This window comes from Hydra vulgaris, chromosome 10 (assembly GCF_038396675.1).
Source record: "Hydra vulgaris chromosome 10, alternate assembly HydraT2T_AEP".
NCBI classification, from domain to species: Eukaryota; Metazoa; Cnidaria; class Hydrozoa; order Anthoathecata; family Hydridae; genus Hydra; species Hydra vulgaris.
The window spans coordinates 22,973,208-22,997,803 of record NC_088929.1 but is presented as its reverse complement, the minus strand read 5'-3'; the positions used below and the strand labels follow the sequence as shown (position 1 = coordinate 22,997,803).

Sequence of the window (24,596 nt, the reverse complement as noted above, 5' to 3'; positions counted from 1 at the left end):
AAAATTAAGTAATATGGTTGATGACAACCAACAATAGCATTTAACTAAGTATGAAATAGCTATTTATCTCCTAAAATCACTTTTGATCACCTAAAGGCAAACAATAATTTTCTTAGTTTTATTTGTTATTTCATTAGTTCATGCTGCTGATCAGATGTAAATCTTGAAGCAATAAATGTCTGTCATAAAGCTACTTTCAATGCAGAAAGAAAAGGAAAGGAAAAAAAGAAAAAGAAAAGGGTGCGTTTTAGATTTGACTTGATTTCAGATAATATAATATTTAGGCTACAACTGACACAACTTCAAGTAAGCTATGCACACATTAACTTCTTGAGTTACCTATAAGTATAACATACCATTTTTATAATACTATGTTATCATCTTTATATACATTTGTTGCTGATTATTATGTTCATTATATTTTCATAAATTTACATTTACAAGTTTACAAAAAAATGATCAAGTTAAATTGATTATTTAGGCTTTCAAAGTTTTCCTAATGGAATCACAGGGTTTACCGTTAGAAAACTAATACCTTTTCCAATTGAATAATGGAGAGAAGCTAAATGTGTAAGATCCTTAAAAGTCTTTCTCATTGATCATTAATTCTGATAACTACTGTGATCAAACCGAAACAGTATAAAAAAGCATAAATAGAAAATCAAGATAGCTGGAATAAGATTAAGTCACAGAAAGCTATTTTATCATGATAAATTACATAAAGCTATTTTATCGTGATAAAATACAGAAAGTTATTTTATCGCGATAAAATACAGGAAGCTATTCAACTGTGATAAATAACAGAAAGTTTTTTTGAATCAAACAACTTTTAAATAAAAAATTGTATTTAGATTAACTTTTTTTTTTTGATAAAAAAGCAAAATAGTGACCATAAAAATGTAGTTGACTATACCAACAGGGGCGTGGTGGCTCTAAAAAGCCTGTGCGGGATTTTTATTAAAAGACCTATATATGCGGGCTTTTACCATATATGCTTGATGTAAAGGGCCATACGAAAAAATATACGTATATATATATATATATATATATATATATATACATATATATATATATATATATATATATATATATATATATATATATATATATATATATAATAACTGACCTTATTCTAATAAATCATTAATATAAACCAACAAGTTGAGATTGTTGACCATTTGTAATTAATAATTTTGTTTGTAATACATCAAAATAAAAAATGGTAACAACACGGTGCAGTGACCACGTTTTTGTTTTGATTTTCTTAAAACACAACTTTACCGCAAGCAAATACGATTAGTATTTTATTGTTTAAAGAACATAGCCTATCACAAAACTTATAGAATTTTTTTTTAATAATTTTTGTTGTTGTTGTTAAAAATTAGTTAAAAAAATAAGGTGTTTTGAGTTTTATCTTAAGGAATTAAGTATATAATTCCTTTTAAATATAAAATTATTTTTAGTCATAATAGTTTAAAAAATGCACGATTTATTTTGATGTAAATAATTAATAAGATATTTTGTTTATTGTTAATTCAATAACGTAAAGTTTAAATGACGTTCGTTTAATTTATGAAAATAAATTATGATCACAAATATGTTATTGGTAACTGATAAATAACAAAAAAAAAACTCTTTATTGTTTAAAAACATTTTTAAAAAGAATTTACAAATTTAAATAAGAAAAAATTTATTAACAGTTAATAAAATAACCAAAAGCCAATTGTAAAATTATAAGAAAAAAAACAAACATTATTTTACGTTTCATGAAAAAAATATTTTTTTCAAAATAAAATTTAGTTCATATTTGAAAAAAATAATAAGAATGATTTTTTAAATAAGAACTTAGATTTCATTTGTAACTTTTGTTATAGTGAGAAAAAAAAAACTGTTTGTATGATTTTTAACGCGTTAATAAAATAACTTTAATTACAAAGCGGTACTTGAAGTGACGCAATATAACTTCTAACAATGCAAAATATATTTGCTGAGTTGAGTTACTTTGAAATGCGTTACGCGTTTTCCCTACGCTGCGAAATCTTGTGACAAGGCCTGTATTACTATACAATGATATATATTTTAGTATATTATAATATAAATTTTTTTAAATTTTTAATAATTTTTTTTCTAAAATAAATATTGAAAATCTTGAAAAATAAGAAAATTCTTTTTAGTTTATGTTTTTGTTTAATTCGGTGTTTTAACTTTTTTTTAACATTTTCGCATAAACTCACAACAGTTAAAATGCCGCTCTAAAAATGGTGCCGTTATTGACTTAGTTTGAACATAAAAGTTTTTATAATGTAGTTTCATTTAGCAGTTCATTATCATTTTTTTAATCTGTCTGAGGACAGGATATTACGGAGTGATTTCTTTTTTTACATACAATAATATAAATATAAAAAACTTTATTTATTATTAAAGAAGTTTAAATCTGTTTCGAAACGTTACAAAAATGCAAAACAAGAGTTCGATCCTTATTTATATAAAACTTAATTTAAAATTTAACACTAAATCATTTTTCTTAAATGAATTAAAATGCAATACCATTACCATATAGTAATTGTATTGCGTTTCTCATGAAAAAAATATCATAATACGCCTCAAAACATCTACTTTGTTTTCAGAGCAATATTTTTATTATGCAAAATACTAATATAATTGTGCTCAAAGTTGAAGACTTTAAATCAAGTGATTAATAAAATTTATTTTGTGCTAACATAAATATTTTTAATGATTGTGGAATTTCTTTAAAATGTAGAAAAAATTAAAATTTGCCAAAAGGCCCATATTTAGATGAAATAGTGAAAGGCCCATGCGGGAATCCCGCTTAGCCTCTGAGGCCACCACGCCTCTGTATACCAAGAATAACTATATCTTTAATACTCCAAATAATATAGATTATGTTTTCACATCTATACTATACAAGTTTAAATTTTATAAATAAAAAATATATCTACAGTAGCATGTAAAAGTAACCGGACAAGAGCATAACTTAAGATAACTTTTGAATGAAAAGCCCAATTTCTTTCAAATTTTCATTGAAATGTCAAAAAATTGATTACAAATCTAAATACAAATGAATTTTTACTAAATCTAAGCAACCTAATCTTAAAAGGACATTTAATTAAAATTTCCGCGTGCAAAAGTATCCAGACAGAAAAAAAAAACTTAAGTTAGATTTTTATTTAAAACATTTTTGAAAATACTTTATTTTAAAGTAAATTGCTTTAGTACTTTGTCAGGAAGCCGTTAGCGCTAATTACTGCTTGACAGTGACAAGGTATTAAGTCCACCAGCTTCATAATCACAATAATTTTGATTTTTCGCTATTCTTGTTTCAGAATATTCAATAAATCAAATTTACTTGCTGATTTTTAACTTGAAATTTGTCAATTAATGTGTTTCCATAGATGTTCAATAAAATTAAGGTCAGGACTTTGCTATGTCAATTCCATTAACTGAATTTTTTCGTTTTTGAAAAAGTCTTTTATAAGGGTTGAATTGTCTTTTGAGTCATTATCCTGCTGAAATATCCATCCTCGAGCCCTGAAAAATGTTCCACGCCAAAATGCTGTCTTGGCAAATGGTGAAATTAAAGAACTTTATAATGAAAAATGTGGTGTTGACACAATCAAATGTCTTTTGAGGTCTGCAAATCTACTTGGAAGACGCCCTACAAATAAACTTTTTATTTATACAAAGAATCGAAAAGCATACTTAAGATTTGCTAATAAAAAATTGATTTAGGCAAGAAAACAGTGATTGAAAGTACCTTTTAGTGATGAATTTAAGTTTATGTTATTTGGATCTGATAATATTAGATATGTCCGTCAACCAAAAGGTCATAAAAACGATCCTAAATACCAGCTACCAACAGTAAAGCACAGAAGTCGAAACGTTATAAACTGGGCTAACTTGAATAGAGATTATATTGGTCCTTCCCATTTGATTGATGGCATAATGGATAAAAATATGTACAAATATATAGTTAAGAATGTTATGCTATCACATGCTAAAGACAAAATGCCTAGAGGAAGGATGTTTTAAAAGGACAATGACCCAAAGCACACATCAACCCTTGTGAAAAACTATTTCAAAACCAATGAAATTCGATTAATCGAAAAGCCTTAGCAAAGTCCTGGCCTTAATTCTATTGAATGTCTATGTAAGCTCATTGATCGACAAATTTCAGGTCGAAAACTAACAAGTAAATGTGATTTATTGAATACTCTGAAAAAAGAATGGGAAAAATTAAAATTATTGTGATTAGGAAGCTTGTGGACTCAATGCCTTGTCACTGTCAAGCAGTATTAAATGCTAAGGGCTTGCCGACAAAGTACTAAAACAATTTACTTTAAAACAAAGCATTTTCAATTTAAAAAATGTAAAAAAAAAAAATCTAGTTCAAATTTGTTTTTATATGTCCGGATACTTTTGCACGCGGATATTTTAATTAAATGAACTTTTAAGTTTAAATTGCTTAGATTTAGTAAAAATTCTTTTGTTTTTAGATTTGCAATCAATTTTTTGACTTTTCATTCAAAAGTTATCTCAAATTATGCTTTTGTCCGGTTACTTTTGCACGCTACTGTATATAATATATACAAAATGTAGATTTAAAAACTGTATGTATATACTATAAATAAAAAATATGTATTTTATAATATAAATAGAAAAGTAATTGAAACTATATTGTACCTTTTGAGTCCACTTTTTAGTAAAATCATTCTGTTTTAAATTTTCTAGATCGTTTACTGGAAACAATTCTATGTATCTTCCTTGAATCTTTTGTTTGTCTTTTTTTAATGCACTTTTAACATCTTCAATAGTTTTAAAATCAACAAAAGCATACCCACTGGATTTTCCATCTTTATTTTTAGGAAATCGTATATCATCAATAACAAGTGGTTTAAAAAATTTAATGACTTCTTTTTCAGAGCACTTGAATGGAATTCCTTAAAAAGAAGTATAACTCTATTGACGGAAAAAAATGAGTCATTAAAAAGTATATATATATACATATATATTTATACTTATACAAAACTATAAACTTTAAATATTTATTGTTTTACTCCTTTTACTAAATATATGATATTTACTTCTCATTTTAACAGTCATGATATTTACCTCTCATTTTAACAGTCATGATATTTACCTCTCATTTTAACAGTCATGATATTTACCTCTCATTTTAACAGTCATGATATTTACCTCTCATTTTAACAGTCATGATATTTACCTCTCATTTTAACAGTCATGATATTTACCTCTCATTTTAACAGTCATAGACTTGATATCTTGATCAAAAGTTTTTTTCGTTACATTTTCTTGCAAATCATCTGAATTTTCTTTAACATCAGAATTTAAATCTCGATCTGCTGTTTCTTCAGTCTTTTCGTCAGACTCAGTCGATTCTCCCTAAGCATCAAACTGAAAATCAACATAAATGCAACACTTTTTCTGGAGTACAACTTGGTTATTGTTACTCAGTAAATTAATAATTGATAACAGATTTGATTTGCTGAACACATTTTATAACAGTGCTTTACACAATTTATAATGTTTTACACATTTTATAACAGTGCTTCACACATTTTATAACAGTGTTGATCACATTTTATATGTTTATGTTTTAAAGTTTATAATGAAAAGTAAGCAGTTTGGTAATAAAAAGTAATGAAAAAAATACTACTAACAATATATATATATATATTTAAAGACCTAAAAAATGAATTTGTAAAACTTTTTTTTTAAATTAGAGTACAATGCCAACCTAACTGCCAACCTAGAAGTGTTTGAGATTGGCAAAATATCATCAACCTCGTTTTTTGCCAGACTCTTTGTTGATTCAGATGAAAATGGGGTTGTGGTGTAGTGAGCACTCGCCTCATAAGCAAGAAGTTCAGAGTTCGATCCCCATCACGCCCCTGGTCAGTGAAGAACCCAGACTTTATTTTGGGATACCACTTTTTTTTGGCAACATTGGGGGGAGGGGGAGGCATGATGTTTTTGAGTTAACCCCTTCCCCCCCCACCACACACACACACACATTTCTCGTCTCCTCCCCTAGTTAAAATTGGTGACGCAACAATGATTTTTTAATCATCAATTTTCAATTATCATTTTAATCATTTGTGCTTATCTTTGTTTAGTTTTGTCCTAAGGTAAGGAGTTGATTTAAAGGGATTTTTTTTTAATACATGAATTTACCGGTGGACAATGTTTTTTAGTTATGATAAGAAAACTACATTACTTAAGAATTTAATAAACGCTTTTGTTGCAAAACCACTCTATTTGTAAAAAATTATTGAAATTTGTTTAAAGTATTTTAAACATTAATTAACTATATTTTAGTAAATTTAATTTTAGTAGTTATTAATGTTTTAAATAATTAGTAATTAAATTTTTAAATACTTTAAACAATTTTTAATTAATATTTACATTACATAATATATTTACATGTATTATATTCTGTAATATTTGTAAAATTAACAAAATAGTTTTATGTCTTGTATTCAAATAACTATTTGAACAAAAAACATAAGCATTTTATAAATGTATTTACTATTATTTTTATTTTAAAATTTTGATTTAAATATTGGTAAATCTATTTATTAACCTTTTACTAAAGGCTTATAATTTTAAAGTGATTTTAAGGCGCCTTTTAAATTAAAGATAATTAAAGAAGAGATAATTACAGTAAACATAATTTTAAAAATGTTATATTTTTTTGATTAAAAAACATATTATACTTTAAAAGTCATTATATTTTTAAAATTTATAATATTATATTAATACTTAAGTATATTTAAAAAAGCATTTAATAATTAATTAAATTTACTATGGGTAAATTTTATGGGTAATATTTTAAACAGATCTTAATAAAACTATTAAATTATTGTAATACTTATTTTTATTTTGCTTTGGAGTCAGAGTTGGAGTCGGAGTCGTACTCTGAAAATTTCAACATTTGGGGTCGGGGTCGGGGTCGAAGTTGGTCCTTTTTTTTTACGATTACACACCCCTGAAACATACATATTTAAATGACATGATTCAGCAAAGTAATGAAAATTTGTAAATTTAAATAACATGATTTTGGCAAAGTAATGAAAATTTACATTTTTAAATGAAAGTGTTTATTTAGCTCATCTCTAAGTTTTGCTGAATTTCATTTTTAGTCTGAACTGATTGAATAAACCTAAAAAAAAACTTCCATTGCATCTGTTCCATTTTTTAATTTGTTCCGTTAAACTATGACTAAATACTATGTTTATTTTTTAACAAATTGTTTTTAAAAAAATCTACTCTCACCTACCTAATTGTAGGGAGAGGTTGAATAGTTAGAGGGAGTAGATTCAATAATAAAAATTGTTGTAAGAGAGAACTGGAATACAAACTTACTGCATAATGTTTATTGTATTTTCTTTTTTACTGAACTATATTTTTTAACTGTTTTTCTGATGTTTTTCCATCAAACAATAATCATTTCTAAATACTTAAAAGCAGTGAACCAAGTAAGAAATGACAGGGTGATATGCCAGCCCGCCACCTTTAAAAGTACAAACTATATAGCAATAGTAAGAGGGTATTTTGAAAATAATGAAAACAATCCGTTAAATTTTTTTCTTTTTTCAAGGACTGCTTAAAAGGTAAAAGTTTTTAATTTTTTGGATTAAATTAACTAAAATTGCAATTAAAAACTTATTGTTCCGATAATTATTTAATTCTAACACTGTTATATAATTTTGTTTTATTTAATGCGCCTACCCAAGACCAAGGAGGCCACTACAGTCAAGGTTATTACTTTTTCTTTTTTTTTAATTGTTATAATAAACCTCTCTCAACTCTTTAACTTCGAAACACAAACCTTGACAAACAAGATTGCTGTTTGAAGAAACAAGTTAAGTGCCAGGGATGTGATGGGTTGGAATTCTGAACTTCTTGTTTACAAGGCAAGTTCTCCATCAAAAAAAGAAATTTATTTGTTCAAACAATCAATGGATAATATTTTCATATTCATTTTCCAAATAAGAAATATTATGTTAAAACCAGACTGATTCAGGATAAGACATTGTCTAGTTTGCAGCTCAAATAAGATGAAACTAGATGAATAGGCAGGATAGAGTTGAAATTAGTTGAATAGGCAGGATAGATAACTTTTAATAACTCATTTCCACTTGAGATTCTGAGATTTACAAGTGAAAATGAATTCTCTGGCTCATGCATAGGAGATTTATAAGATACTGCAAAATTATCAATTTTCCTACAATCAGTGATGTTTTTATAATTTAGAAGACGATGGAAAATATTTTAAAATTCATTCGTAGGAATGAGAAGAAAATGTTATTTATATAAAATTAAGCTGTTTTCAATTAATAAAAAAATTTATTCATTTCAAGATCGTAAAATGATTTCTTATTCAAGTCAACTATTCCTAAAAACTTTTAACATTGATTTTTTGCTAGTTCAGCAGACTTTGGTGATAAACGACTAATTTTCATATTTTTTTTATTTAATTTTTGTAACAGAATTGAAAAATTATCAATACAAGTGTTTTTGTTATTTGGGTTTGAAATAAAAATTGGGTTAATGAATACTGCAGTTCATATTATGACAAACTTCAAAGGGGACCTCTCAATAAGGTGTTTCAACAGATTAGCTAAAAACTCTCCTCCTCTTGTTTAAATTTAACTACTCTTTGGTCACCTAAATAAGCTTGGTCAATTTTTAGCTGAACATCAAAACCAATATCAATTTCATTTGTAGGTTTTCTAATGTTTTTATCAATTTATTTGAAGCTGATGGTAAAGATTGTTTCACCTGCAGAAGTCATCAACTATATTACCAAGTATAAAAGCCATAAATGTAATCATTGGGCTATTCCATCTAAAAAAAACCTCAGCAGTTTATAAGTTAAAACAATTTAAATTTTATTATTTTATATTTTTTATTTAAAGTAAAATAAGCAATATTGAAAAAATATAAAAATCACAAAAATCACAATAACAGATCATCCAGACCATATTTGAAAAAGCCGGAAAATTGTTTGGGTAAAATATCCGGAAAAAATCTTGAATATATTTTCCTTTATTTCCCTCTTAATTTTGCTTTTAGCTAAATTGTTCCTAACTTTTTTTTTAAACTTTTTTTAATTTTATGAGTGCTGAGTGAAAAAGTTTAAAAAAATATATATATATAAAATATATACCTAAACTTGTATGTACTGAAAACAATTTGGATATTTGAAAAAAAACTAAAAATTCAGAAAAATATCTGGATTTCCGGAAATATTCGGAAAAAGATAATCCCTGATAATGACCTGATAGAATCAAAGCAGTATAACAAAAAATACTAAACTATAAAAGAGAAGAAGAAGCAAATATAACTAAATACTTATTTGAAAACAAAAATCAAACTGTCTATATATTTGTGATTTATAAACATCTAATCTAAACTTTATAGAGGTCTAAATAAAAATTGACAAATATGCAAATTTCCAGGACTTTTCCAGGATTTTTTAGAATAACTGGAAAAATCAAAGACTTTCAAATTCAAGGACTTTCTAGGACTGGTGGGAACCCTGATAATATTGTTAGAATAACATTGGTTCTTTAATGAATAAATTTTTTTATTTATACAGTTACATGGTTTTTTGATAAATGGGAGGTTTTGATAAATGGGAGGTTGTACCATTTGATCCTGTGTTAGCAATGATTACTTTGATTTTAAGTTATTTGAAATTGATAGGTGAGTTTTGAACTAAATCCTGATTTTTGCCTCTTTATATAATGGAACTGAATCACTATTAGGTTACTACATAAATTGGTGAATCTGTATTAAACTGTCATGGTTTTTTTTTTTGAATTTATACACTTATTACTGTGTATTTAAATGTAAGAATAATTTGAAACCATTTTGGTAGCACTTTGAAAATAAAAAAAAGTGTTTTCAGATTTAACTTAAAATGTTAAAACATCAATATATAATAAAACAATAAAACATTCTAACATGTCAAGAATGTATATTCAATAATGTTATATTCAAAATGAATATTAAAAAATACAATAAAATTGACAGTGAAAATTGGATAAATATTTTTCATTAACATAAAAACTAACAAATTTACTTTAGACTGCAAGGTTTTTATCTTTAACCATTCTAAATCAGAGGTTTTATCCTTGATTTTTGCAACATTTTCTTTTTTATTGTTTTGTTCAATATTGTAAGCAGTTTCCACTTTACAACTTGTAACAGCTTCTTTTTTGTTCCAGTCCTCATTGACTTTTTCAGCTTCTATTTCATTGTCTTCATCATTAAAATTTACATTAATATTCTCTTTGATATCATTCTAAAATAACATGTATATATATATATATATATATATATATACTGTTTACAAATGCAATATATTATATATATACCGTTTACATATGCAATATATTATATATATACTGTTTACATATATATTTTATCATAAAATAATAGCAATAATAATAGCTATTACTATTATATATTAATAAAAACCACAACATCAATAATAATACAATGATATAATAATAAAAACAATATATTTTATCATAAAATAATAGCAATAATAATAGCTATTACTATTATATATTAATAAAAACCACAACATCAATAATAATACAATGATATAATAATAAAAACAACAACAACATGATAATAATGAAAATAATAATAATTATCATAAAATAATAGCAATAATAATAGTAATTACAATGATATATTAATAAAAACCACAACAACAATAATAATACAGGTCAACAAAAAAAAATTTCTGGTGTCAAGAAAACAATTTATTTTTTGTATAGCATTTCTCAATTTGATTTTAAATATGCAACTCATTTTTCACCATCAAGTTCAAAGGATCCATTCAAAACTCCGTCTCATCGGATTTTTCTCGGTTTTTCAGAGTTTCGGAGTTCGAGAGAAATTGAGAAACCTCGACGGAACTTCGACGAGGTTTTTAGAAAATATCAATTTTTACTTGTAAAATAATTAAATTCTTATTTTATTTCTACGCTGCTTTTACAATAGTTCATGTTGTTTTCAAAATATAAGTGTTCTCTTTGTTCAATACCAACACTAATTTACATCACAAAGCAATTAGTAATGCACAGTGGGCCTAGTGGTGGTGGTTGAAAAAACCTCAAAAAAAAAGCTTATTCTATTCAAAACCATATAATAAAACATTCTCGTACTTTTCCATTATACTATTTATTAAGATACTATTATACTCTTTTGAGTATAATAATATCTTTTTAATAATAGAAGTTTTTAAACCCACAAAAATCAGTTGTGGTATAATAAAATGTAATGCATAATAAAATATCTTTTTTTATCTAAAAAGCAAGAATTTTTTAATTTTTAAGCAAAGATTGTAAACAGTAACTTTTAAAATATTATGCGTGTGTGATATTAGTTAATGTATTTTAACTATTTAATAGTTTACCTTAACAAAAAAAAATTTTAAGTCAAGATCATTATTTATAATATATACAAAAACTGGTTGAGGTAACAACAAGGTAAGTTTTAAACATATATTACATTTTTTTTTACAATAATGTCATATATCGTATGATCAAAATAACTTTGTCCACCATAAGTCTAATATACGGCCCACTGCATTGTGGCGAAATTATGTAATAAAATGTTATCACTGATAACAAATAAAAATAATAATTGTTTCATTATTCTTACCTATTAGAATAAATAACTTAATTAATAACTTAAAATGTGATAACTTATCACAATTAACAAATATCTATCACAGTCAAATTGATAATTTTTCTTTTATAGAGAAAAATGGTTTCGGAAGCGTGGAAATACTTTGATAAAGTTGTGGTTAATGATAACAAATACGGAGATTGCAAAAAATGCCATAAAAGAATCACTTGTCCAGGAAGCAGCACAAACGGCAGAATTGGTCACGCCAAAAGTTGCGAGAAAATAGATTTAAAACCATCCAGTTCCAGACCAGTTTTGACTAAGATGTCGTTAAACTATCTTTTTGCCAAGTTGACAGCTCTTAATGGATATTTGATTAGGTCCATAACTCAATCTGAAACACTTAGAATGCTTTTTAAAAATTATGGGCATAGTTTGCCCAAGTCAGCGTTCACAATTTCAGAAAAAATTAAGATGTTTAATGTTGAAGCCAAATGTTTAATGATAGCTGAATTGGTTACATTGAAAGCAAAAGGAGGAAAATTTGGACTAACAGGTGAAGAATGGTGTAGCAATGGAGGTAGAAGATACTACAATTTAAATGTTCATCACGAGCGAACATATTGTTTAGGAATGGTAAGAATGCCAACTCCTTGTTCTGCCGAAATATTAAACATTTTGATAATGCAAAAATTAAAAGAATTTGGTATAGATGATGAAGATGTTGCAGGTAAAACTGCAGATGGCTGTAGCTGGATGATAAAATTGGGTACTATATTTAAATTTCCACATCAAATCTGCCAGAATCATTCATTCATTTGAGTGTTTGTAATTTGATATACGCTAAAAAAGATTGTCGCGAAACTGTGAACAAAGAAACTGAATCAGATATTGAAACAGGAACGGAAACTGATGGAGAGACTGAAGGAGAGTTCTTTATTGAATATTTGGAGAATAAAATAGAATATGAAGAAAATATCGAAAAGAAGTCTACAGAAACTTCGAATACTAATTATGTTTTTAAAATATTCATTGTTTCGATATGAAGTTCTTAAAATAATAATACACAAAATTTACGGATTTTCGCATGACAAAGGACTGTTGCTCGACAACCGCACTAGATGGAACAGTGTTTTTCAGATGATCAAAAGATTTTTGGATTGCTTAGAAGCTGTAAAAAAAACACTTAAAGAACTAAACTGCTTATACATGTTAGATGAAATTGACTTGGATTTCTTAAAATCGCTGTCTGACTTATTAAAAATCATTGCTGACGCTGCAGTTCGCTTGGAAAAACCAAATACAACAATTTTGGAGTGTGACATCGCTATGGAAACGTTAGTAAGGAAATTGAAGGAACTAGAAACTAACATCAGTTCTAATTTTGCTGAGGCCTTAATTTCCAGATACGAAAATCGTAAAAACATTATGTTGGTATCATTGAGTCATTATTTGCACAATCCCAATTTTTTTTAAAACAAAAACCACACATTTTTTTACGCTATTAAAAAAGATATTTAAGTTTATGCTGCAAAATTATTTGATCAACTATTTGCAGCAAAAGAAAATAGTCTCCAAACAAAATCAGATGATTGCGCTAAAAGCAAACAAGAAAAACCATCACAATCGACATCTTTTTTTGCCAAAATTCAAGAAGTTTTATATCAAAATCAATCAACAGCTAAAAAGCCAAAAAAAGTCAAGACCTTCACAGATCAGTTAAAAGAATACGAAGTAACTGGTGTGAAATCAGAAGCAGTTTTAAAATTTGAACAAGCCATCCACAGAATTCAAGCAACTTCCTTGGAAACAGAAAGAGTTTTCTCCTCATCTTCCAGATTTGTCACAAAGTTTCGTAGTTCGCTTTCTGATGAAATGATAGATGTTTTCATCTTTTTAAAATATTATTTTAAAAGATCTTCAGAATAAATACTGTTTTAAAATTTTTTTTTAGTTTTTACTATAGGTACCCCAAGAAGTCTACAGAGCACCGCGGAAGGGTATTTAATTGAAAGTTCACGCCTTCTTCCTAACCAATGCCGGTTAGAAAGCCATTTATTAGATATAACTTGTTCGTTAAAAGATTGTGATAAGAAAAACATCTAAGTACTAAGAAATATATAAACATAAATTTTTTAAAAGTTCATTATTAATTATAAATCAAAATATAGAATTAAAAAAAATAAATATAAGAATAATGTTTAATTATCAACTAGATAGTTTAATTTTTTAATTTATAACAAAGTTTTATCGAGACTCTGATTTTTTTCTCGACTCCGACGGAGTTTTTTCTCGATTTTTCTCGACTCTGTTTTTTATCGATTTTGGATCCTTTGATCAAGTTAAGTCGTAAAGATATTTGGGTTCAAATCTTTAGCATTTGAACCCAAATATCTTTACGACCTAATTAGGCCGTATGCACGTTATTCTGTTTCTTTCTTCCTGTTGCTCAAATTTGAAGTCTACATTTTTACTAACTAAACTTATGTGTTAACATTTAGTGAAACCAAAACATAAATGTTTACGATAATAAACACCAAAGTTTATCTATAATAAGTAATTTTCTGTTCACCTTTTGTTCACGCGTGTCGTGTTCGAGATTAATTGATAGAATAATTTTTTTTACATTTTGATAAATGTGTAAATTAAGGAACGAATTAACCAGAGTGTTTATTAAAAAAAAAAAAGTCTAAAATAAAGTTATGCAAAATATTACATTGAAAAAAATATATTATCAAAATAAATGGCAGAAATTAAAATTTGCTTGATACATTTTAACAACATTGTGAATCAAGATGACCTTGTCAAATTTACTAGAACTTTTTTTGAAAGATTTTAGAATTTCGTCAGGCGTAGAAAAATTTAAATGGTAACCACAGAGAAGTATCTGTTAAAAGTTATTGTTATTTGAGCGAAGAAGATGAAGTACAACTTCAGCAACAACTTCTAGTTGTTTCAGATTTAATTAAGACCGATTTTTGGTATCATCATTCATGTTATCAAAGATTTACAACTAAATTTATTTTAGAAAGGGTTTTCAAAATAGTTGAAAAAAATAAGGATGAGCTGCAAATATCTTTACAACAGGACATCAATTTGGATTTACGAGAATCTAATAAACATTTTGATTTAAAAAGAAAAAGTAAAAGGTTATTCTGTTATTTATGATAATTAATTCTGTTATTTATAGTAATTCTGTTATTTATTAATATAAGTAAAAAATTGTGTATAAATAAAATATTAATATAATATCAATGTATAAAATAATTTATTAATATAATATTATCTGTAGAACTTAATAAAAAAAATATATCCAAGTCTGCAAATGTATTACCAAGAATTTGTCTTATATGTAAGAAAGCGCAACTAAAATACTATGATCAAGTAATTCTGTTATTTATTAATATAAGTAAAAAATTGTGTATAAATAAAATATTAATATAATATAAATGTATAAAATAATTTGTTAATATAATTTTCAAAAAATGTATAACTAAAAATAAATAAAAGATTTAATATTTTTAATAATTTATAATACTTATATTTTTATTAATTTGTTTTATTTAATGTTATGAATTATTTATATAGGTTTCTAAAAATATGGTATTCCAAAGTTTAACTCAAGCATTAACTTACAATGCTAGCAAGATGTGACTAGCAGCTGAACATAAAAATGACACAAATATTTTATCGGAAATAGGTAGCAATGATCAATGCTCTTCTAGAGATTGTTTTGCTATTGAAGTATGTTATCACGCACGTTGCTACAAAAGATAAGTAAGATGTGTTCAAAATGACAATGTTACAAAATCAACAACTTCAAAAACTCTCATTTACAAAGATTCCTATGATTTGTTCTGCAAAGAAGTAATTATAGATCGTTTGTGTAAAGAAAGTGAAATAATTACCATGTCACGTTTACATCAGATATTTTTGCGATATATTAATAATAATGAGGGCATAGATGCATCTTCTTATAGAAAATATAGATTTAAAGCACGAATACGTAAAGATTATTCCATAGGCGTGAAACAAGTGAAATTGTTTTACATCACAAGTAATTAGCTGGAAACAGCTAATTACTTGGCATCACAAGTAATTAGCTGGAACAGCTGGAAAAATTGCAGAAAACATGATTTCAAGTGATGATACAGTAACAATTGAATCAGATAGTGACACAGATGAATTAGTCAAGAAACCTGTTCATTATGAAAATCATTTGTTAAATATGTATAAAAGTGCTGTAAGTTTACATAATGAAATCCGAAATTGTGAATCATTTGAGTATGAGTGGCCACCAATAGCAAATGACTTTAATTTACAAAATTGAAAAAAAATGGTTCCAATTAATCTATTTAAACACTTATGTTGGATGTTAGGATTTTCTAATACAGGTCCTGTTCATAACGCATACATTTGTTATCAAAGGAGGAACAATGTGTTTTGAATATTTCACAGGATATAATCTATGCTGCATCAAGCGGTCAAAAACAGACAGTAAAATCTTTAGCTCTCGGAATGGCAACTCGTCAAATCACAGGTTCAAAAAAAATGATTGACATTTTAAATGGGTTTGGACATTCTGCATCCTATGATACGATAGTCAGACATGACACTGCATTAGCAACTTTAAATTCTACTACAGATCATGTGGTGCCTGCAGAACTGATTCCTTGTGTTCCTACAACATTAGTTTATGATAATCAAGATTATAGTGAAGAAACGAGGAATGGAAAAGGTCAAACCCTTGTAGCAGCCAGTATATCTATACAGAGAGCTTCTGATACTTTAGATACAGCAAATTAGGTGGAAAAGTAAGTAAAACAAAGATAGAATTATTGTTAGACTTGGAGAATTTCACACTATTATGTCTTACTGTAGCATTATTGGGAAAAGATTCAAAGATTCAGGATTAAAAGTAAGTTGTTTATTTAATTCAGGCATAGATTTTTTGTGTCACTTTTTTTTACATTTCTATTTAATAGAAACATTGTTATTTTGCATTGGACCCTTTCACTTAAATATCTAGATTGTGAATTCTAGAATCTAGAGTGAAAAATGCTTTTTCTTCTTGTTGTTGTACTTCTTTAAATAAATTAGACATTAGATAAGCCATGACATAATTTTTATTAAATATAAAACTGAAAAAAATAATGAGATGTTTAGAGCACAATAGAATTAGAAAGGATGTATTAAAGTAATAGATGTCACCTATATAAATATATGTTTAATCTTGCACTGTAATTTATTATAACTATATTGCACTGTAATTTATGTCTAAAAATGTTTAAGTTGTATTTAAGTTTAGAAAATTTAAAATATCATTTATTTTTTTGATTTTAGCAAATCTTAGTGTTTTCTATTATTGTATCAAGTGGATTAATTAACGGAGTGATTTCAGTACAACAGGTGCGTACATGCTTACAAGATTTTATTTGAAGCATTAGAGAACATCCGATTTTCAAGTTTTCTCAAATGTTCATCGATTGAGTATGATGAAATTATAAATTTTATAGCATGCATAGCTAAATCTTTTCCAAAAAGAAAAAACATATTTCTTTTACTGTAAAGGAGCTGAAGAACAACTTCAGTACAAAACTGGACCTGGTTTTTGTATCATATTAGAAAAAAATTATAGCCTCCTCAACTTCGAAAAAAAAATTGAAAAATGCTTAAAAAGGACAAAATGAAGTTAACTGTAGTATTTTTCTATTCTATTCTATTATCTGCAACAAACAAGCAAAAAATAAGGCACTTGTTGCAGTTTAGAACTAAAATATATCTAAAAATGTATTGTCCATTTGCCAGAAGTTCCATTTTCAGCCATTATGAAATGCTCGTAATATTTCCTAGCACTTTGTATTAGTCTAAGCGTAACAGCAATTAAGGCCATAAGATCCATCTGAAAACGCAAACATTTTTTACTTGTTGCATTCACAACAAAAATGGCAGCATTTTAAAATAACCCAACTTTTTAATTATCAAGGGTTGGACACATTATTGGAAACTAGTGCCCCCTCAACCTGCCTAATAGCTATTTAATGGGTGCAACTGATTATAAATTGTTTCTTAAAAAAATAAAAGATATGGTTGATTGCCCCCATGCTGATCTGGTTTTTAACCTGAGACAAATTAAGGGGCAACAACTAATTAAAAGCTGCATTATTGTTAAATAGTGATAAGTTAAACATATTTTAGGTTAATCTTAAAATTCAATTTACATCTAGATTTTGTTTCTCATAGGTATTTAAAAAGCTAATAACTGCAAAATGTGAATGAGCTGTAAATTAGAAATATAGATCAGTAGTCAGATTATTTATTTAAAAATATAATGAATTTGATTAATTTTTTTTTTTTTCAAATATGAGTGTATATATGTATGTATGTATGTGTGACCGTTTGTATATATATATATATATATATATATATATATATATATATATATATATATATATATATATATATATATATATATATATATATATATATATATATATATATACATATATATATATATGGTGCATTCCATAGTTACTGATGTAACGTTTGCAAGTTTTATACCTGATTTAAATACTTTATATTTATATTATATCCTCGTAATAAAAGTCAAAATGTATTTATATATATGGGAAATATTGGTGTATATATAAAATTTCCAGACTATTTGTATTTATCTTCAAGTAGAAAAATATATGTTCGTTACTGACATAATGCTGCGATATGCTATTTTTCTAATATTAGGGTCAGATCATTATATTTCAACCAATGGCTTGTGGGGTACCATCTCTGATTTTCCTGATTTTTACATATCATTATCTAAATGATGTAAATAGGTTAAATGTGCAATTTCAGAGTTCCAAGTGCAATGGTTTAGAAATTATAGCCTTACAAACACTCTCAGGTAGCCCCCCTCGGTTCCTCGAATGGTAAAAATAGATAACTTTAAGGCCTTATAACTTTTTTCTAACTTTCAGCAAGTGGCTCATTTTTTCTAGAACTATTTTCTAGATATTTCTGTCTTAAAATTTGTGATTTTCATTAGCTTGTATCATGTTAGAAAAAAACTACAGCCTCATAAACTTTGGAAAAATTCTGAAAAATGCTAAATAAAGGCAAAATGAAGTTAACCGTAGTATTTTTCTATTCATCAACAAGTCCTCACATGTTAGTTTTCTAATTAGCTACAATGGTCTACAACAAATTGGCAAAATATAAGCAGCTTGTTACATTTTAGAAATCAGTTTTATCTAAAAATATATAGTCCACTTTACTAAAAAGTCCCATTTGCAGCCATTTGGGGATGGCTCGTAGATTTTTCTAACACTTTGTATTGATCTGATATTAACAGCAAATAAGGCCATTAGATCTAACTATATAAAAATGTAAACATCACAAACTTGTCATGTTCACAACAAAAATGGCAGCATTTTTTATTAACCCTAATTTTCAATTATCAGGGCTGAATAGTGTTATTGGAAACCAGTGCCCCTCCAACCTGCTTTCTGGCCCATGTGAGGGATGTAGCCTATCATAAGTCATTTCTTAAAAAAAAAGAGATATGGTTGGTTACTTTCTCCCTGCTCTGGACTTTATACCGGATAGGAGCACAACTAAAGGGGTAATAACTATATAGAGCCTGCATTATTTTTAAAAGGTGACACTCAAAAAAAAATTTAGTTAATCATAAAATTGCGATTTAATCTTTATTATGATGATTTTTTTATAGTTGATTGAATTGCTAATAATTCAAGGCAATAGTAGGACAGTGGGTTCATACATTACTGGCAATATGAAGTATAACAAGACTAATCAAGCCATTACAATATTGATTCAATGTTTTGTTTAAATAAGTTTTTTAACAAAGTATGAGTTTCAATTTTATTAGTTAATTTTAACTATTTATCTAAAAATGCAATGATTCTATATAATATACCCTTTTGCAAATGTAAATATATAAGCATTTATAATTCAAAATAACTTACCTTGATATTTTTCTGTTCAATAAACATACATAGATATATATATATATATATATATATATATATATATATATATATATTATATATATATATATGTATATGTATATGTATATGTATATGTATATGTATATGTATATGTATATGTATATGTATATGTATATGTATATGTATATGTATATGTATATGTATATGTATATGTATATGTATATGTATATGTATATATATATATATATATATATATATATATATATATATATATATATATATATATATATATATATATATATATATATGTAATCAAATCATTATTGAACTTACTTCTCCTATATAACTTCATAGAAAATAATAATAAGAAGGTTCAATAATATTTCATCTTAATTAAATTTATTAGATAAACATGAATACTTGTTCTATTGGTATTGAACTAAAGTTAGATTGTCATAAAAATACATACTGCAGTCAGTCTGAAATTTCAGAAATAGTAAATGAAGATAAATACCTGCTGACCTTAAGAACTGGAATAAGAAATATTCATTTGCATAAAATTTGCACTAACCATAGGTTACAATTTATTAATTACTATTCAACATACCATAAATCATGTTGTGACCCGTTCTCAATTCATTCAAAGATTGTTAAAGGAAACCTGACAACTATCACTCTGGAGCATAATCAACTGGGCTCTAATTTAATTCCTGGGAAAAAAATATGTTTTGGTTGTGTAAGAAAAATCAAGAATGTTGAAGAAGTTGACAAGAGACATGATCCAGATTACATATCACCTGATAACTCTGTCACACAAATTGATACTATAAATCCTTGTCTTGTTAAATTTGGTGTGTCTCCTATTAAAAGATCATCCAGCATGAGTATGCTACAAATAGACAATAAAATAAAAAAGAAAGTTAAGTTGCTAAATGAATCATTGAACGCATCTGAACGAGATGAGCTTCAAATTAGTATGCTCAAAAGTTCCTCTTTAGATTTTATTGTAGAACAGCTTAAACAAAAGTTTCGTAATGAGATCAATATTTCACAAAAAATAAAATTGCTCACTTTAGCTCCAGTCCATTGGACTATTCAGGAAACAATAAATGAATTTAAAACAACACAATATATGGTGAAGCAAGCTAGAGCTTTGCGGGATGTTAAAGGAATCCTTGGTGAGAGATCAACAGGCATAAGGAATCCTAAAAAATTGACTACTGAAGTTGTAAATCAAATTGTCAACTTTTATGATGATGATAGTAACAGCAGGTTATTGCCAGGAGCAAAGGATTACATTAGCATAAAGACAGTTGATGGTAGACAGCTTATTCAGAGACGACTCATACTATGCAATCTTTCAGAACTTTACCAGAAATGGTTAGAAGAATCAAAATCTAATGGTGTAGTAAAGGTGGGACTGACATCATTTGCTCTTTTAAGGCCACAACATTGTATTGTTGCAGGAAAATCTGGCACACACACAGTCTGTGTTTGTATTGACCATCAAAATCCAAATCTTATGGTTAAATCATTAAAAAATGAAATAAAGTCAAAAGATCTGATGGCCTTAGCTGTATGTTCAATAGAAAATAAACCATGTATGTTTCATGAGTGTGAGAAGTGTCCTGGAAAAAAGAGAATTGAAAAAAAGTTAAATGAACTGTTAGGGGATTCAGCAAATGAAATAACTTATAAGCAATGGTTGAAGACTGATAGATGCTCCTTGGAAACTATAGTTAAAAGTCCTGATGAGTTTCTAGAAGAGTTAACAGACAAGTTATATAACCTCACAAAACATCATTATGTCAGCAAATCACAGACATTCTTTTTAAACCAGCTCAAAGAAAACATGAAGCCAAATGAATGTATTATGCAAATGGATTTTGCTGAAAATTTTTCATTTATTATACAAGATGAAGTTCAGTCATCCTATTTTTCCAAAAATCAAGCAACTCTCCGTCCATTTGTCGTATATGTGCAATCTTTAAATGGAAACCAATCACCAGAAAGCAAATGTTATTGTGTTATATCTGACAATCTAATTCACAATACTGAGGCAGTTTTCAGTTATGTTTCCAAAATCATACCAATTCTGAAAGAGGAATATCCACAAGCTCAGAAGATCAATTATTTCACTGATGGTGCAAGCAGCCAGTATAAAAATAGGTTAAATTTTCATATCACAATATTTTTTAAAAATTTTGATAACAATTACCTATTCTAGACAAACTATTTTCAGCCCTTGAAATTATGTTTTTGAAATTGGATACAAAATTGATAATCTTTAACTGAATAGGTTTTTTTCTTATTGTATTTTAGGTTTAATTTGAAAAACCTGTGTTTTCATGAAAAGGACTATGGACTAAAAGCAGACTGGCATTTTTTTGGGACTGCACATGGAAAAAGTGCATGTGATGGAATAGGTGGTACAGTGAAAAGAGTTATTCATAACCTATCCCTTCAAAGGCCAATTGGCAATCAAATTTTGACACCGAGGGACATGTTCTTAGTTGCTAAAGAAAAAATTAAAAACATCAGGTATATATCATGCTATTGTCAAAGTGTATGTACATTTAGGTTATGATATAATTTCAAATAAATAGTCTAGTATCCTATATTCATAATAGGCATTTAAACAAAAATAATAAAAATAACGTACGAATGTTTAGTTATAAAAAATCAAATAGTATAGAAAAGGATTCCTTAAAACAAGACCTTACTAAATACATATTTGGAAATAGAATTATGATTTATGTTAACTCTTTTTCAGATTTATCTACATTTTTGAAACCGAAACAGCTGCTATTACACATAAAGTGCTTGCTAAACGATTTGAGAATGTTCCTGCCATCAAAGGTACTCGCTCATACCATTATTTCTCACCTCAATCATGCTGTTTAAAAGCTTATGTAACATCAATGAGCAGTACATTTGACTCTTTTCACATGCTGGAAGATACTTGCATTAATACACAAAAATCGATGAATACTGATATCAATATTAATGATTGGGTATTAGTGAATTATTTTGGTGAATTCTTTCCTGGAAAGATAACTGATCTTAAAGGTGACACAGTTTGTATTAGCTGTTTACAAAAAGCAGGCAATTATTAAAGTATCCAACAACCACAGATATCCATTGGTATCCAGTTAGTGACATTATTGCCACGTTACATGACCCTGAGCTCAAAAACACTAGAGGATTTTACTCTTATCTTATTAAAAAAAGGATGAAATGAATTATCATATATAATTGTTTTCAACTACATTATTATGTATTGCCATTATTAAGGGAGAATACAAGAATTTTGTAAAAAAGATAACTATGCTTTGCACATAAACAACAATGCTGGGCTAAAAATGGTTTTTATAGCAATTATATAAAATTTTGTAAAACAAATTACAGATAGTGGGTTACATCCCTCACATGGGCCAGAAAGCAGGTTGGAGGGGCACTGGCTTCCAATAACACTATTCAGCCCTGATAATTGAAAAATAGGGTTAATAAAAAATGCTGTAGTTGATTATGCTCCAGAGTGATAGTTGTCAGGTTTCCTTTAACAATCTTTGAATGAATTGAGAACAGGTCACAACATGATTTATGGTATGTTGAATAGTAATTAATAAATTGTAACCTATGGTTAGTGCAAATTTTATGCAAATGAATATTTCTTATTCCAGTTCTTAAGGTCAGCAGGTATTTATCTTCATTTACTATTTCTGAAATTTCAGACTGACTGCAGTATGTATTTTTATGACAATCTAACTTTAGTTCAATACCAATAGAACAAGTATTCATGTTTATCTAATAAATTTAATTAAGATGAAATATTATTGAACCTTCTTATTATTATTTTCTATGAAGTTATATAGGAGAAGTAAGTTCAATAATGATTTGATTACATATATATATATATATATATATATATATATATATATATATATATATATATATATATATATATATATATATATATATATATATATACATATACATATACATATACATATACATATACATATACATATACATATACATATACATATACATATACATATACATATACATATACATATACATATACATATACATATACATATACATATACATATATATATATATATATATATATATATATATATATATATATATATATATATATATATATATATATATCTATGTATGTTTATTGAACAGAAAAATATCAAGGTAAGTTATTTTGAATTATAAATGCTTATATATTTACATTTGCAAAAGGGTATATTATATAGAATCATTGCATTTTTAGATAAATAGTTAAAATTAACTAATAAAATTGAAACTCATACTTTGTTAAAAAACTTATTTAAACAAAACATTGAATCAATATTGTAATGGCTTGATTAGTCTTGTTATACTTCATATTGCCAGTAATGTATGAACCCACTGTCCTACTATTGCCTTGAATTATTAGCAATTCAATCAACTATAAAAAAATCATCATAATAAAGATTAAATCGCAATTTTATGATTAACTAAATTTTTTTTTGAGTGTCACCTTTTAAAAATAATGCAGGCTCTATATAGTTATTACCCCTTTAGTTGTGCTCCTATCCGGTATAAAGTCCAGAGCAGGGAGAAAGTAACCAACCATATCTCTTTTTTTTTAAGAAATGACTTATGATAGGCTACATCCCTCACATGGGCCAGAAAGCAGGTTGGAGGGGCACTGGTTTCCAATAACACTATTCAGCCCTGATAATTGAAAATTAGGGTTAATAAAAAATGCTGCCATTTTTGTTGTGAACATGACAAGTTTGTGATGTTTACATTTTTATATAGTTAGATCTAATGGCCTTATTTGCTGTTAATATCAGATCAATACAAAGTGTTAGAAAAATCTACGAGCCATCCCCAAATGGCTGCAAATGGGACTTTTTAGTAAAGTGGACTATATAT

At 26.8% G+C, this 24,596-nt stretch overlaps 1 protein-coding gene across 1 annotated transcript in view; it reads right to left on the bottom strand.

Moving 5' to 3' along the window:
- The window catches only part of LOC100215356 (probable RNA-binding protein 19), a 100,821-nt gene that overhangs the window by 67,152 nt on the left and 9,073 nt on the right, over window positions 1-24,596 (bottom strand). Inside the window, exons 2-4 of the mRNA XM_065807542.1 lie at window positions 10,130-10,351; window positions 5,271-5,421; window positions 4,702-4,958 (exon numbers count right to left, since the gene is read on the bottom strand). Coding sequence (XP_065663614.1) covers window positions 4,702-4,958; window positions 5,271-5,421; window positions 10,130-10,351 — 630 coding nt within the window. The remainder of the gene's footprint in view (window positions 1-4,701; window positions 4,959-5,270; window positions 5,422-10,129; window positions 10,352-24,596) is intronic.